Genomic DNA, 16,456 nt, shown 5'->3' on the forward strand with positions numbered 1-16,456 from the left:
TTTTATAGAGGTTTATTATGTGTGTGATGACTGGGGTGATGGCGGCTGCTGCGTCTCTAAGGAATTTGGAGGGGATGTTGTCATGGCCAGTGGCCTTGTTAGGTTGGAGGGCGCTCAATTTTTTGAGTACCTCATCGGTTGTTACCATTTCAAGTTTGAAGTCGTCTTTGTGGACCCCTAGGTTTTTGTAGTATGCTACTATGTGTTCTACCCCATAATGCCCTGAGTGGGAGGGTAGTTTGTTTACCAGTGTTGTGGCTATGTTTGTGAAGAAGATGTTTAAGTAATTGGCTACATCCAGCTTGTCTGTGATGAGCGTGTTGTCCGTCTTTATGTTTATGTTTGAGAATCTGGTTTTAAGTTTTTTACTGCAGCCTAGTTGATTATTGAGTAATTTCCAAAGTTCGCGGGGTTTGTTTTTGTTTTCCTCAGTTTTGTCGTTGATGAAATTTCTTTTTGCGGTTCTGATCATGGTGTTTACGTCATTTCTTAGTCTGTTTCTTTGGATTTTTAGTTCAACCATGTGGGCTTGGAGTTCACTGTTTGAGCTTTTGGAAAGCTTTGTCTGACTTTTATGAAGTTCAGAGCATTTTTTGTCTCTGGTTTTCATAGCGGCCAGTATTTCAGTGTGCATCCATGCCTCAGCGCGATTTTTAACCCTGGTGGTTCTTATCGGTGCCATGTTGTTCCTTCTCTTGGTTGAAAGAGACATTGAATACAAGCTGGTAGGTTCTTACTCTTAGCACGAAAAATTATCTCCAAGGTTTTTATGTAAACCATATCTACAAATTTTAATGTCAAGTCAAGAGTTTTATTTGTCATGGCATACAAGTATACAATGAAATGCGGGTGGTCTTGCCTCTGGTTATCCCAGTGTGCTGGTTTCATTCAGAGTGGAAGGAGCAGCATTTCTATAAACCACGTCTCCATAATCCAAGATAGATAGACTACCCTCGTTCTGCTAATCATAGAGAAGCTGGTTCTATTCCTGTACAAGAATTATCATCAAGCCAGATGCCATGATATTTGTATTCTGTAACTTGTTCGATGACAAACCCATTCATATACGATATATGCAAATCATTGTAAACAATATCTCTAGCCCCTAGAGAACATTATTAATTTAGTATTGTTTGCACAAGCTTATTATCCAAAGCGACTTACAAGTTCTGTATGACAAGTCATCAGGAAGGGTACAACTCTATCAGCTGAGTAGCTGTGTATCAAAGTGTTGAGTGCTACAGTGTAGGTTAGTTTATTAGGACAAGTGCATGACAGTAAGGTTAGTTAGGGTTAGATTTTTTATTTTTTTTATCCCTGCAGGACTTTTGTAATGGGTAAGAATTCTGATTGGGCTTTCCCAGTTTTCACATACTAGTCTCTCAGACAAATACTGTACTGTAGCTATGAAACCAACTGCAAATCCAGTGCTATATCTGTCTATTTAAAAGAGGATAATGGTTAACTGTATTAAATGTATGACATTTTAAATGAAGATTTAATTATGTTGAATTTACAGTTACTTTAAATTGAAAATTAATGAAGAAATGTATTTATTATTTAACAGACATGGCCTCATCCAGCTATCTCTTTTCTGAAGAACAGTTCCTGTGCTCCATCTGTCTGGATGTCTTCACCGAGCCGGTCTCCATCCAGTGTGGACACACCTTCTGCAAGACATGCATCACCAAGTACTGGGATAACAATGAACTGTACCAGTGTCCAATGTGTAAACATACTTTTTGTATGAGACCAGATATCTTTGTCAATATTGTCCTATCAGAGATGGCACCTCAGTTCAGGAAGACCGTTCAAGAGAGCAGCCCAGACCAGCAACCTGCCAGACCAGGAGAGGTGACCTGTGACATCTGCACTGGGAAGAAGATCAAGGCCATGAAGTCCTGCCTGGTGTGTCTGGCCTCCTACTGTGAGATCCACCTGGAGCCTCATCAGAGAGTGGCCTCCTTTAAAAAACACAAGCTGATCAACCCTGTGGAGAACCTGGAGGACATGATGTGTAAGAAGCACGAGAGACCGCTGGAGCTGTTCTGTAGGACTGACCAGGCCTGTGTGTGTCAGTTCTGCACTGAGACAGACCACAAAACCCACAACACTGTCCCTCTAGAGAAAGAATACAGAGAGAGGAAGAATGAGATGAGGACACAAGAGGCAGATGTTCATCAGATGATCCAGGAGCGTGTGCAGAAGATCCAACAGATCAAACACTCGGTAGACCTCAGCAAGAACGAGGCAAAGAGAGAGATAGCAGACAGTGTCAAGGTCTTCACTGCTCTGGTGGCCTCCGTTGAGAGAAGTCAGGCTGAGCTCATTGAGGTGATTGAGGGGAGGCAGAAAGCAGCAGAGAAACAGGCTGAAGGCTTCATCAAGGAGCTGGAGCAGGAAATCACTGAGCTAAAGAAGAGAAGCACTGAGCTGGAGCAGCTCTCACACACTGAAGACCACCTCCACCTCCTCCACAGCTTTCCATATCTCTCCACCCCTCCACCCACCAAGGACTGGTCTGAGGTCAGTGTCCACAGTGATGTGAGTGTGGAGATAATGAGGAGAAGTGTGGCTCGGCTGGAGGAGACTCTCTGTGAAGAGATGGAGAAGCTGCCTGAAGTCAAGCTGAAGAGGATCCAGCAGTATGCAGTGGATGTGACTCTGGACCCTGACACAGCACATCCTGACCTCATCCTCTCCGATGATGGGAAAGAAGTAAAATGCGGTGTTACACGGAAAGACCTTCCTGACAACCCAGAGAGATTTGACGAGACATGGATTGTCCTGGGAAAGCAAAGCTTCTCCTCTGGGAGATTCTACTATGAGGTGCAGGTTAAAGGGAACCCTGAGTGGGATTTAGGAGTGGCCAGAGAGTCCATCAACAGGAAAGGAGACATCAGTCTGAGCCCTGACGATGGATACTGGACTATAATGCTGAGTAATGGTGATGAATATAAAGCTCCTGGAGAGGAAGCCCTCTCCCTGAGAGAGAAACCACAGGTGATCGGGGTGTTTGTAGATTATGAGGAGGGTCAGGTCTCCTTTTATGATGTGGAAGCCAGGGCTCATATCTATTCTTACACTGGCTGCACCTTCACCGATAAACTCTACCCATATTTTGGCCCGAATTGTGAAAATAGTCTAATAATCTGCCCTCTTAACCTCTTTAGCCCGAGCGGTCCGTCAGTGATGAATAATGAATAATGTGTCCGGGTGGCAGAATTCAGTACTGTATCTACAAAACCTTCTGTTTAAATCATCTTCCATTTATTAATTTCCTTAGCTTTTTTGTACACATGATCTCAAGAAAGTCCTGAACGAGCTCAGTATCAGTGTTTCATGTCTGGTCATTTTTAGCATGGTATTATTCACCGTCAAAAATGCAAAGAAAAATCATAATTTATATTCTCCTTGTTTCATCACAATTTACTCAAGCCTAGTAACAGACACAGTATTTATGACACTGTGATTACATTCCCTGAGATCCATAGATGTCCCTAGATACCAATGTGGAAAATAAAACAACAATGACAGCAGACATTATACCTATATCTGTAATGAGGAAGTGCAGAGAACGTGGGAATACAATAAAAGGACAGAGTCTAACGAGTGCAAGATTAATTTAATGCCTTAATGGCATTAGGAATGAAGGAGTTTTTAAAACTGTAACGACTACCAGAGGGCAACAGCTCAAACTCTCCATAGAGTGGGTGAGAGGGGTCACCCACTATCTTCCTAACTTTCTTCCTAAGCACTTTGTTGTGGATGTAGTTCAGCTGCTATATGCATTATGTTATGTTACGTTACGCACGACGTTGGAGATGATTGTGGGGGTGGAGACTAATAAAGCTGTGTTTTTGCAATAGAACCAAACGTGTCTGTCCGTCTCTTACTACACAACAAGTCCCGTTAAGTAAAATGTCTTCCGTTTATATAGATGTTGTGCTTCAGGATGGGAACTTTTGTAGCAGATTTTATTTGTCAAGCTTGGGAGAAGAGGCAGAACTAGGGCTGGGCGATATGACCAAAAACGTTATCGCGATAAAATGATAAAATTATTTTCATATAACTCGATATCGATAATTATCGTCGATATAATGTCTGTCAAGTTTAATTAACTTTTTATGCCCGGCGCCGATGGACGGGCTATTAATAGACTTATTTTTCTGCTGTGAATGTCTCGAGTTGATGTCGTCATCAGTCCGCGCACGTTAGCCAGAGCGAGCAGTACTGCGTATCCCATGACAATGTACTAGTAAATATCCCTAAAATACTCTGTTCCGCCACAATACATTGCAACGACGTCCACCGTATATCACACACTACTCTAACCGTGGCATCAGAATTCTCGCCACACACATACTCGGCACGTAAATATATAAAAACAGCGACGTGCAAGCTAGTTAACCTAGCCAGCTTCGTTTACAAGCGATGTATCCCATGACAATGTACTAGTAAATATCCCTAAAATACTCTGTTCCGCCACAATACATTGCAACGACGTCCACCGTATATCACACACTACTCTAACCGTGGCATCAGAATTCTCGCCACACACATACTCGGCACGTAAATATATAAAAACAGCGACGTGCAAGCTAGTTAACCTAGCCAGCTTCGTTTACAAGCGATGTATTCCATGACAATGTACTAGTAAATATCCCTAAAATACTCTGTTCCGCCACAATACATTGCAACGACGTCCACCGTATATCACACACTACTATAACCGTGGCATCAGAATTCTCGCCACACACATACTCGGCACGTAAATATATTAAATAGGGCCGTGCAAGCTAAGTATCCTAGCAGCCTTGAGTCCTGAGCTCAGCTGTGGTGCGTAAGGACGTCATCACGTAACGTTGGTTGTTAGTGGTGAGTGTGCTGAGCCGAGGCTGAACAGAGCCAAACTTGGAAAATCGATATATCGAAACTTTGCGACCACGTTTCATGTTTATTTCGAGGAAATAATTTATCGCGATATTTATCGTTATCGTTTTATCGCCCAGCCCTAGGCAGAACACTGTGTTTAACCCTTTCACTACCACACTACCAAAGGGTTAACCCTTTCACTGCGATGATACAGAAGGTTAACCCTTTCACTACCACGGGACAAAGGGTTAACAGTTTCACTACAGAAGGTTAACCGTCTGTAGTGTGGTAGTGAAAGGGTTAAGGCTGAGCTGTAATCTGTATGTAATTCTTATTTACATAATGCAATGTAATAAAACACTGCAACAGTATTTTTAGTGTCTTATAAACCCATGAGGGTTGGGCACTTTGTAATCAATCAATCAATCTACATAATATAGATCTGGTTTTGTCTCTCAGCAAATAATAGTGGTTTTGAATAGTCCTGGAATAATCAAACTATGTGAAATAGCTAAGAATACTTAACTGTACACAACTATATGCCCACACATTTGTTCATACACGCCTAATTGAACCGCTAACTAAATGGATGTTGATACATAATAATGTTGTTGCAATGCACAAGTCCCAGTACATAGTATGACAGCGCTTATTAATATGGACGGTTGCCATTCAATTCATTATTCAATGTGCATTCTGCATCCATTCAGCTTCCAGCCTGCTTCAGAGGTGTTTATGTGATGGATCACGGTTTATGTGGGTGTTATTTTAGTTTATTCTAGTGTGCTTTATTTTGGGTTTTCTCTGGTGAGCTGTCAATCACCAGACACCAGTTAATTGCCATGCGGCATGGCAGGTGTGTGGGCTTGATTGGTGTCAGGTGTGCAGTGCCTTTAAGTAGGCTTGGTTGACTGTGTTCGGAATGGATGCTTGTCCATTTCATATGATCTGCAGACACGATTAAGGTGAATCCATAATATCCCTCAGTCTGGGATATAATAGTATTTTACACATCCAAATGAAGTATTTGTGGCAAATAAAGTACAGTATGTGAAATAAAGTGAAGATAAAGTTTGTGTGAGAGAGAATGTGTGTCATCCTTTGATAATTTGTTGGTTTAGAGCAGGAAATGGGAGAAGAGGTTCATGTGAAGGGTTAAGTTCCACGTCACCAAAAGAGGGAGGAGCCTTCTAGGTTTCATTGTTTACTAAGTGAAAGTAAACTGACTCGCTAGTCTACATAGTTATTGAACAGAAACAAGTTACCTCTATCCTTGTGAACTGAAGACGCGGCTAAAGGAACCGCAGGTGAGTTAATATGTATATGAATCTTCAGCAATGAATAATATTTACTATTCAGCAGTGGCTATTTCGGCTGACTATCGTGGTCTGCAGGTACAGTTCTCGTTTGGTTACATGTTGGTCCCTGTTTTATCCGAGGCCCTTTCGTGACTGTGATGCACCGAGTGAATACTTGTAGAGAAGCGTTTTGATAGAGAAAAGTGAGACATAATTGTAGGAATTTTACATGGTGGGACAAGGGACGGTGTAATAATGTATAATAACATATATATATACGAATCTAATCTAATAAATCTGAGAGCAGAATGAAGGACTGTGCCTTGAGGTTTGATGATGATGAATAGTTTTATAGGTCTTTGTTTACAGATAATATCAAAAACACACTTGTGTGGACTTTCAAAAGGGAAAAAAAAAAAAAAAAATCACAAATGTACATATTTAAAGTAAGCTCACACACAAAATCCAAACTCAATAACAGAAAAAAGGAATAGGCTGAAGCACATGCTTATTTTTGCCTATCCTTTACAATTCTTAAAAACAAAATATACTTTAATATAAGAGAATTTGCTGCAAGATAAAAAAAAAAATTCTTTAAGAGAAAAAAGAAAAGAGAAAATAAATGTTTGATGTTTTACTCAACTGTACTCCTGAATTATTTTATCCTTCAGGGCCTTTTTAAATCTCCCCTGAGAGGTACACAACTTCAACCTGTCACTAAGACTATTCCACAATTTAACTCCCAAAATTGAAACACATCTAGCTTTTACATTAGTTTTTACCTTTTTATATGTTTTAAGAATACACAACCCTCTTAAATTATACTTTCCTTCTCTTGGTTGAAAGAGACATTGAATACAAGCTGGTAGGTTCTTACTCTTAGCACGAAAAATGATCTCCAAGGTTTTTATGTAAACCATATCTACAAATTTGAATGTGCATTTAATGTGCTGGTTTCATTCAGAGTGGAAGGAGCAGCATTTCTATAAACCACGTCTCCATAATCCAAGATAGATAGACTACCCTTGTTCTGCTAATCATAGAGAAGCTGGTTCTATTCCTGTACAAGAATTATCATCAAGCCAGATGCCATGATATTTGTGTTCTGTAACTTGTTCGATGACAAACCCATTCATATACGATATATGCAAATCATTGTAAACAATATCTCTAGCCCCTAGAGAACATTATTAATTTAGTTTTGTTTGCACAAGCTTATTATCCAAAGCGACTTACAAGTTCTGTATGACAAGTCATCAGGAAGGGTACAACTCTATCAGCTGTGTATCAAAGTGTTGAGTGCTACAGTGTAGGTTAGTTTATTAGGACAAGTGCATGACAGTAAGGTTAGGGTTAGATTCTTTATTTTTATTTTTTTTATCCCTGAAGGACTTTTGTAATGGGTAAGAATTCTGATTGGGCTTTCCCAGTTTTCACATACTAGTCTCTCAGACAAATACTGTACTGTAGCTATGAAACCAACTGCAAATCCAACGCTATATATCTAGTCTATTTCAAAGACGATAATGGTTAACTATCAAATGTATGACATTTTAAATGAAGATTTAATTATGTTGAATTTACAGTTACTTTAAATTGAAAATTAATGAAGAAATGTATTTATTATTTAACAGACATGGCCTCATCCAGCTATCTCTTTTCTGAAGAACAGTTCCTGTGCTCCATCTGTCTGGATGTCTTCACCGAGCCGGTCTCCATCCCTTGTGGACACACCTTCTGCAAGACCTGCATCACCAAGTACTGGGATAACATTGAACTATACCACTATACCAGTGTCCAATGTGTAAACATACTTTTGATAAGAGACCAGATATCTTTGTCAATATTGTCCTATCAGAGATGGCACCTCAGTTCAGGAAGACCGTTCAAGAGAGAAGCCCAGACCAGCAACCTGCCAGACCAGGAGAGGTGACCTGTGACTTCTGCACTGGGAAGAAGATCAAGGCCATGAAGTCCTGCCTGGTGTGTCAGATTTCTTACTGTGAGATCCACCTGGAGCCTCATCAGAGAGTTGCAGCCTTGAAGAAACACAAGCTGATCAACCCTGTGGAGAACCTGGAGGACAGGATGTGTAAGAAGCACGAGAGACCGCTGGAGCTGTTCTGTAGGACTGACCAGGCCTGTGTGTGTCAGTTCTGCACTGAGACAGACCACAAAACCCACGACACTGTCCCTCTAGAGAAAGAATACAGCGAGAGGAAGAATGAGATGAGGACACAAGAGGCAGATGTTCATCAGATGATCCAGGAGTGTGTGCAGAAGATCCAACAGATCAAACACTCGGTAGACCTCAGCAAGAACGAGGCAAAGAGAGAGATAGCAGACAGTGTCGAGGTCTTCACTGCTCTGGTGGCCTCCGTTGAGAGAAGTCAGGCTGAGCTCATTGAGGTGATTGAGGGGAGGCAGAAAGCAGCAGAGAAACAGGCTGAAGGCTTCATCAAGGAGCTGGAGCAGGAAATCACTGAGCTAAAGAAGAGAAGCACTGAGCTGGAGCAGCTCTCACACACTGAAGACCACCTCCACCTCCTCCACAGCTTCCCATCTCTCTCCACCCCTCCACCCACCAAGGACTGGTCTGAGGTCAGTGTCCACAGTGATGTGAGTGTGGAGATAATGAGGAGAAGTGTGGCTCGGCTGGAGGAGACTCTCAGTGAAGAGATGGAGAAGCTGCCTGAAGTCAAGCTGAAGAGGATCCAGCGGTATGCATTGGATGTGACTCTGGACCCTGACACAGCACATCCTGCCCTCATCCTCTCTGATGATGGGAAAGAAGTAAAATGCGGTGTTACACGGAAAAACCTTCCTTTAAACCCAGAGAGATTTGACCTGGCATACATTGTCCTGGGAAAGCAAAGCTTCTCCTCTGGGAGATTCTACTATGAGGTGCAGGTTAAAGGGAACCCTGAGTGGGATTTAGGAGTGGCCAGAGAGTCCATCAACAGGAAAGGACGTATCAGTCTGAGCCCTGACGATGGATACTGGACTATAATGCTGAGTAATGGTGATGAATATAAAGCTCCTGGAGAGGAAGCCCTCTCCCTGAGAGAGAAACCACAGGTGATCGGGGTGTTTGTAGATTATGAGGAGGGTCAGGTCTCCTTTTATGATGTGGAAGCCAGGGCTCATATCTATTCTTACACTGGCTGCACCTTCACCGATAAACTCTACCCATATTTTGGCCCGAATTGTGAAAATAGTCTAATAATCTGCCCTCTTAACCTCTTTAGCCCGAGCGGTCCGTCAGTGATGAATAATGAATAATGTGTCCGGGTGGCAGAATTCAGTACTGTATCTACAAAACCTTCTGTTTAAATCATCTTCCATTTATTAACTTGCTTAGCTTTTTTGTACACGTGATCTCAAGAAGGTCCTGAACGAGCTCAGTATCAGTGTTTCATGTCTGGTCATTTTTAGCATGGTATTATTCACCTTCAAAAATGCAAAGAAAAATCATAATTTATATTCTCCTTTGTTTCATCACAATTTACTCAAGCCTAGTAACAGACACAGTATTTCTGACACTGATTACATTCCCTGAGATCCATAGATGTCCCTAGATACCAATGTTGAAAATAAAACAACAATGACAATGACAGCAGACATTATACATATACACACATCTGTAATGAGGAAGTGCAGAGAACGTGGGAATACAATAAAAGGACAGAGTCTAACGAGGGCAAGATTAATTTAATGCCTTAATGGCATTAGGAAGTCAAGTCAAGAGTTTTATTTGTTACGGCATACAAGTATACAATGAAATGCGGGTGGTCTTGCCCGCAACGATGTGCAATACAGTAGTAACAACATATAATAGAATCCAATAAAACAACATTGTGCAATAAACAAGTAACATAGTAGGGCATATCGGTATTTGTACATAAGTTATTTACAGAGCACGAAGGACATGCTAGGTCCTGTGGTAGTGCAATAGACTGGAATGAAGGAGTTTTTAAAACTGTAACGACTACCAGAGGGCAACAGCTCAAACTCCCCATAGAGTGGGTGAGAGGGGACACCCACTATCTTCCTAGCTTTCTTCCTAAGCACTTTGTTTTGGATTTACTGTAGTTCAGCTGTTGGCTATATGCATTATGTTATGTTATGTTACGTTACGCACAACGTTGGAGATGATTGTGGGGGTGGGACTAATAAAGCTCAGTGGGTTTTTGCAATAGAACCAAACGTGTCTGTCCGTCTCTTACTACACAACAAGTACTTTTCAGTCAAATGTCCTTTTATATACAGTAGATGTTGTGCTTCAGGATGGGAACTTCTTTTGTAGCAGATTTTATTTGTCAAGCTTGGGAGAAGAGGCAGAAAACTGTGTTTAACCCTTTCACTACCACACTACCAAAGGGTTAACCCTTTCACTGCGACAATACAGAAGGTTAACCCTTTCACTACCACGGGACAAAGGGTTAACAGTTTCACTACAGAAGGTTAACCGTCTGTAGTGTGGTAGTGAAAGGGTTAAGGCTGAGCTGTAATCTGTATTTATGTAATTCTTATTTACATAATGCAATGTAATAAAACACTGCAACAGTATTTTTAGTGTCTTATTAACCCATGAGGGTTGGGCACTTTGTAATCAATCAATCTACATAATGTAGATCTGGTTTTGTCTCTCAGCAAATAATAGTTGTCCTGGAATAATCAAACTATGTGAAATAGCTAAGAATACTTAACTGTACACGACTATATGCCCACACATTTGTTCATACGCGCCTAATTGAACAGCTAACTAAATGGATGTTGATACATAATAATGTTGTTGCAATGCACAAGTCCCAGTACAGAGTATGACAGCGCTTATTAATATGGACGGTTGCCATTCAATTCATTATTCAATGTGCATTCTGCATCCATTCAGCTTCCAGCCTGCTTCAGAGGTGTTTATGTGATGGATCACGGTTTATGTGGGTTTTATTTTAGTTTATTCTAGTGTGCTTTATTTTGGGTTTTCTCTGGTGAGCTGTCAATCACCAGACACCAGTTAATTGCCATGCGGCATGGCAGGTGTGTGGGCTTGATTGGTGTCAGGTGTGCAGTGCCTTTAAGTAGGCTTGGTTGACTGTGTTCGGATGCTTGTCCATTTCATATGATCTGCAGACACGATTAGGGTGAATCCATAATATCCCTCATTCTGGGATATAATAATATTTTTCACATCCAAATGAAGTATTTGTGGCAAATAAAGTACAGTATGTGAAATAAAGTGAAGATAAAGTTTGTGTGTGTGTGTGTGTGAGAGAGAGGGAGAGAGAGAATGTGTCATCCTTTGATAATTTGTTGGTTTAGAGCAGGAAATGGGAGAAGAGGTTCATGTGAAGGGTTAAGTTTCACGTCACCAAAAGAGGGAGGAGCCTTCTAGGTTTCATTGTTTACTAAGTGAAAGTAAACTGACTCGCTAGTCTACATTGTTATTGAACAGAAACAAGTTACCTCTCTAGCCTTGTGAACTGAAGACACTAAAGGAACCGCAGGTGGGGTAATATGTATGAATCTTCAGCAATGAATAATATTTACTATTCAGCAGTGGCTATTTCTGCTGACTATCGTGGTCTGCAGGTACAGTTCTCGTTAGCCCCTTTCGTGACTTTCGGTTTGCAAGCCTGGGGCTTTTGTTACCGCAGTCACTCGCTTTCGCATCGGGATCATCCAGGAAAACAACAACCAAGCGTGATCGCAGGGCTCGGGGTGTGTCAAAAATATATCAGATCTGAATTTCAAAGATACCCAGCGTACAATATGGGTTTAACACAGCTTCACGATGGGGTCTGGAAGCTCGGAGTTGCCGTTGGTGTCACAGCGCATGCGCACCAGGCACCCCGAGCCCTGCGATCACGATTGGTTGTTGTTTTCCTGGATGATCCCGATGCGAAAGCGCGGTCACAAAAGCCCCAGGCTTGCAAACCGAAAGTCACGAAAGGGGCTAAATTCTCGTTTGGTTACATGTTGGTCCCTGTATGATCCGAGGCCCTTTCGTGACTGTGATGCACCGAGTGAGATACTTGTAGAGAAGCGTTTTGATAGAGAAAAGTGAGACAGACTTAATTCAATTGTAGGAATTTTACATGGTGGGACAAGGGACTGTGTAATAATGTATAATAACATATATATATATATATATATACGAATCTAATCTAATAAATCTGAGAGCAGAATGAAGGACTGTGCCTTGAGGTTTGATGATGATGATGATGATGATGATGATGAATAGTTTTATAGGTATTTGTTTACAGATAATATCAAAAACACACTTGTGTGGACTTTCAAAAGGAAAAGAAAAAAATCACAAAATAATGTACATTATTTAAAGTAAGCTCACACACAAAATCCAAACTCAATAACAGAAAAAAGGAATAGGCTGAAGCACATGCTTATTTTTGCCTATCCTTTACAATTCTTAAAAACAAAATATATAAGAGAAAATTTGCTGCAAGATAAAAAAAAAATTCTTTAAGAGAAAAAAGAAAAGAGAAAATAGATGTTTGATGTTTTACTCAACTGTACTCCTGAATTATTTTATCCTTCAGGGCCTTTTTAAATCTCCCCTGAGAGGTACACAACTTCAACCCGTCACTAAGACTATTCCACAATTTAACTCCCAAAATTGAAACACATCTAGCTTTTACATTAGTTCTTACCCTTTTATATGTTTTAAGAATACACAACCCTCTTAAATTATACTTTCCTTCTCTTGGTTGAAAGAGACATTGAATACAAGCTGGTAGGTTCTTACTCTTAGCACGAAAAATGATCTCCAAGGTTTTTATGTAAACCATATCTACAAATTTGAATGTGCATTTAATGTGCTGGTTTCAATCATTGTAAACAATATCTCTAGCCCCTAGAGAACATTATTAATTTAGTTTTGTTTGCACAAGCTTATTATCCAAAGCGACTTACAAGTTCTGTATGACAAGTCATCAGGAAGGGTACAACTCTATCAGCTGTGTATCAAAGTGTTGAGTGCTACAGTGTAGGTTAGTTTATTAGGACAAGTGCATGACAGTAAGGTTAGGGTTAGATTCTTTATTTTTATTTTTTTATCCCTGAAGGACTTTTGTAATGGGTAAGAATTCTGATTGGGCTTTCCCAGTTTTCACATACTAGTCTCTCAGACAAATACTGTACTGTAGCTATGAAACCAACTGCAAATCCAACGCTATATCTAGTCTATTTAAAAGATGATAATGGTTAACTGTATCAAATGTATGACATTTTAAATGAAGATTTAATTATGTTGAATTTACAGTTACTTTAAATTGAAAATTAATGAAGAAATGTATTTATTATTTAACAGACATGGCCTCATCCAGCTATCTCTTTTCTGAAGAACAGTTCCTGTGCTCCATCTGTCTGGATGTCTTCACCGAGCCTGTCTCCATCCAGTGTGGACACACCTTCTGCAAGACCTGCATCACCAAGTACTGGGATAACATTGAACTATACCAGTGTCCAATGTGTAAACATACTTTTGATAAGAGACCAGATATCTTTGTCAATATTGTCCTATCAGAGATGGCACCTCAGTTCAGGAAGACCGTTCAAGAGAGCAGCCCAGACCAGCAACCTGCCAGACCAGGAGAGGTGACCTGTGACTTCTGCACTGGGAAGAAGATCAAGGCCATGAAGTCCTGCCTGGTGTGTCAGACTTCTTACTGTGAGATCCACCTGGAGCCTCATCACAGAGTTGCAGCCTTGAAGAAACACAAGCTGATCAACCCTGTGGAGAACCTGGAGGACATGATGTGTAAGAAGCACGAGAGACCGCTGGAGCTGTTCTGTAGGACTGACCAGGCCTGTGTGTGTCAGTTCTGCACTGAGACAGACCACAAAACCCACGACACTGTCCCTGTAGAGAAAGAATACAGAGAGAGGAAGGATGAGATGAGGACACAAGAGGCAGATGTTCATCAGATGATCCAGGAGCGTGTGCAGAAGATCCAACAGATCAAACACTCGGTAGACCTCAGCAAGAACGAGGAAAAGAGAGAGATAGCAGACAGTGTCAAGGTCTTCACTGCTCTGGTGGCCTCCGTTGAGAGAAGTCAGGCTGAGCTCATTGAGGTGATTGAGGGGAGGCAGAAAGCAGCAGAGAAACAGGCTGAAGGCTTCATCAAGGAGCTGGAGCAGGAAATCACTGAGCTAAAGAAGAGAAGCACTGAGCTGGAGCAGCTCTCACACACTGAAGACCACCTCCACCTCCTCCACAGCTTCCCATCTCTCTCCACCCCTCCACCCACCAAGGACTGGTCTGAGGTCAGTGTCCACAGTGATGTGAGTGTGGAGATAATGAGGAGAAGTGTGGCTCGGCTGGAGGAGACGCTCAGTGAAGAGATGGAGAAGCTGCCTGAAGTCAAGCTGAAGAGGATCCAGCGGTATGCAGTGGATGTGACTCTGGACCCTGACACAGCACATCCTGACCTCATCCTCTCTGATGATGGGAAAGAAGTAAAAGATAGTGTTATACGGAAAGACCTTCCTGACAACCCAGAGAGATTTGACCGGGCAGCCATTGTCCTGGGAAAGCAAAGCTTCTCCTCTGGGAGATTCTACTATGAGGTGCAGGTTAAAGGGAACCCTGAGTGGGATTTAGGAGTGGCCAGAGAGTCCATCAACAGGAAAGGAGTCATCAGTCTGAGCCCTGACAATGGATACTGGACTATAACGCTGACGAATGGTGATAAATATGAAGCTGCTAGAGAGGAAACCCTTGCCCTGTCCCTGAGAGAGAAACCACAGGTGATCGGGGTGTTTGTAGATTATGAGGAGGGTCAGGTCTCCTTTTATGATGTGGAAGCCAGGGCTCACATCTATTCTTACACTGGCTGCACCTTCACCGATAAACTCTACCCATATTTTGGCCCTTCTGCCTTTGAAAATAGTCTAATAATCTGCCCTCTTAACCTCTTTAGCCCGAGCGGCCCATCAGTGGACCGCAAATGAATAATGTGTCCGGGTGGCAGAATTCAGTACTGTATCTACAAAACCTTCTGTTTAAATCATCTTCCATTTATTAATTTGCTTAGCTTTTTTGTACACGTGATCTCAAGAAGGTCCTGAACGAGCTCAGTATCAGTGTTTCATGTCTGGTCATTTTTAGCATGGTATTATTCACCGTCAAAAATGCAAAGAAAAATCATAATTTATATTCTCCTTTGTTTCATCACAATTTACTCAAGCCTAGTAACAGACCAGGGGAGTCATTTTGGTATGGCAAGGTATGGCACTCGCCATACCTTGGCAAATAAAAAATGAGAAATAAAAAAAATAAAGTTGATTTTTTTTTTATTACAGTTTTTTATGCTGATTTAGAATTCGAATGTCAACATTATGAACAAGGCTTCGAACTATTCGGTACAGCCCTAGCATGTTTTGATATTGTCAATTATCTCACTTTTACTAGGTGACTTTTACTGTGACTAACTGAAATATGCCAAAAGAGGGCAGCAGAGACAAGTGATACAGGGACACAGGTAAGGTCTTACAATGGCTTAGTGATTATAACAGTGCAGTTCAGCATTCAGTAACCCATACTTTTTGTGAATGTGTTTTTGATACTATATTCTGTTGAACACACACCTCAAAACCGTACCTAAGGAAAATTGGCTCAATTGCAAGAAAAATAATAGACAGTTATGATATTACATTCTGCATAATTTGTATGCAAAATATTGTGGTTGACACATTTCTATATTAAAAATGCTTGTGTAGTCCTGTGTCATACGGTACCTAAATGTCATACAAGTGAATTGTATAGAAACAACTCACCAAAAGTGACTATTGCACAACTGATTTGACAAAAAAAATCCACCTAGGGGGGGAAAGCACCCCCCTCACCCCCACCCTCCCTCCTCGCCATACCTTGGCTTTCACTGAAATGTAACACTGTAACAGACACAGTTTTTCTGACACTGTGATTACATTCCCTGAGATCCATAGATGTCCCTATAGATACCAATGTGGAAAATAAAACAACAATGACAATGGCAACAGACATTATACATATACACACATCTGTAATGAGGAAGTGCAGAGAACGTGGGAATACAATAAAAGGACCGAGTCTAACGAGTGCAAGATTAATTTAATGGCATTAGGAATGAAGGAGTTTTTAAAACTGTAACGACTACCAGAGGGCAACAGCTCAAACTCCCCATAGAGTGGGTGAGAGGGGTCACCCACTATCTTCCTTAGCTGTTAGCTATATGCATCATGTTATGTTACGTTACGCACGACATTGGAGATGATTG

At 41.2% G+C, this 16,456-nt stretch overlaps 1 protein-coding gene across 1 annotated transcript; it reads left to right on the forward strand.

The window, feature by feature from the left end:
- Window positions 1-1,569: 1,569 nt before the first annotated feature.
- LOC311223766 (uncharacterized protein) lies at window positions 1,570-16,456 on the forward strand (the record flags this gene model as incomplete). Its single annotated transcript, XM_084308535.1, has 4 exons — window positions 1,570-3,198; window positions 8,046-8,582; window positions 8,763-9,282; window positions 13,504-16,456. 4 exons carry the CDS (start codon window positions 1,570-1,572, stop codon window positions 15,147-15,149), a joined length of 4,332 nt encoding a protein of 1,443 aa, XP_084164661.1. The 3' UTR covers window positions 15,150-16,456.

This window comes from Notolepis coatsorum, assembly GCF_963971535.1.
Source record: "Notolepis coatsorum genome assembly, chromosome: 2".
NCBI lineage: Eukaryota > Metazoa > Chordata > Actinopteri > Aulopiformes > Paralepididae > Notolepis > Notolepis coatsorum.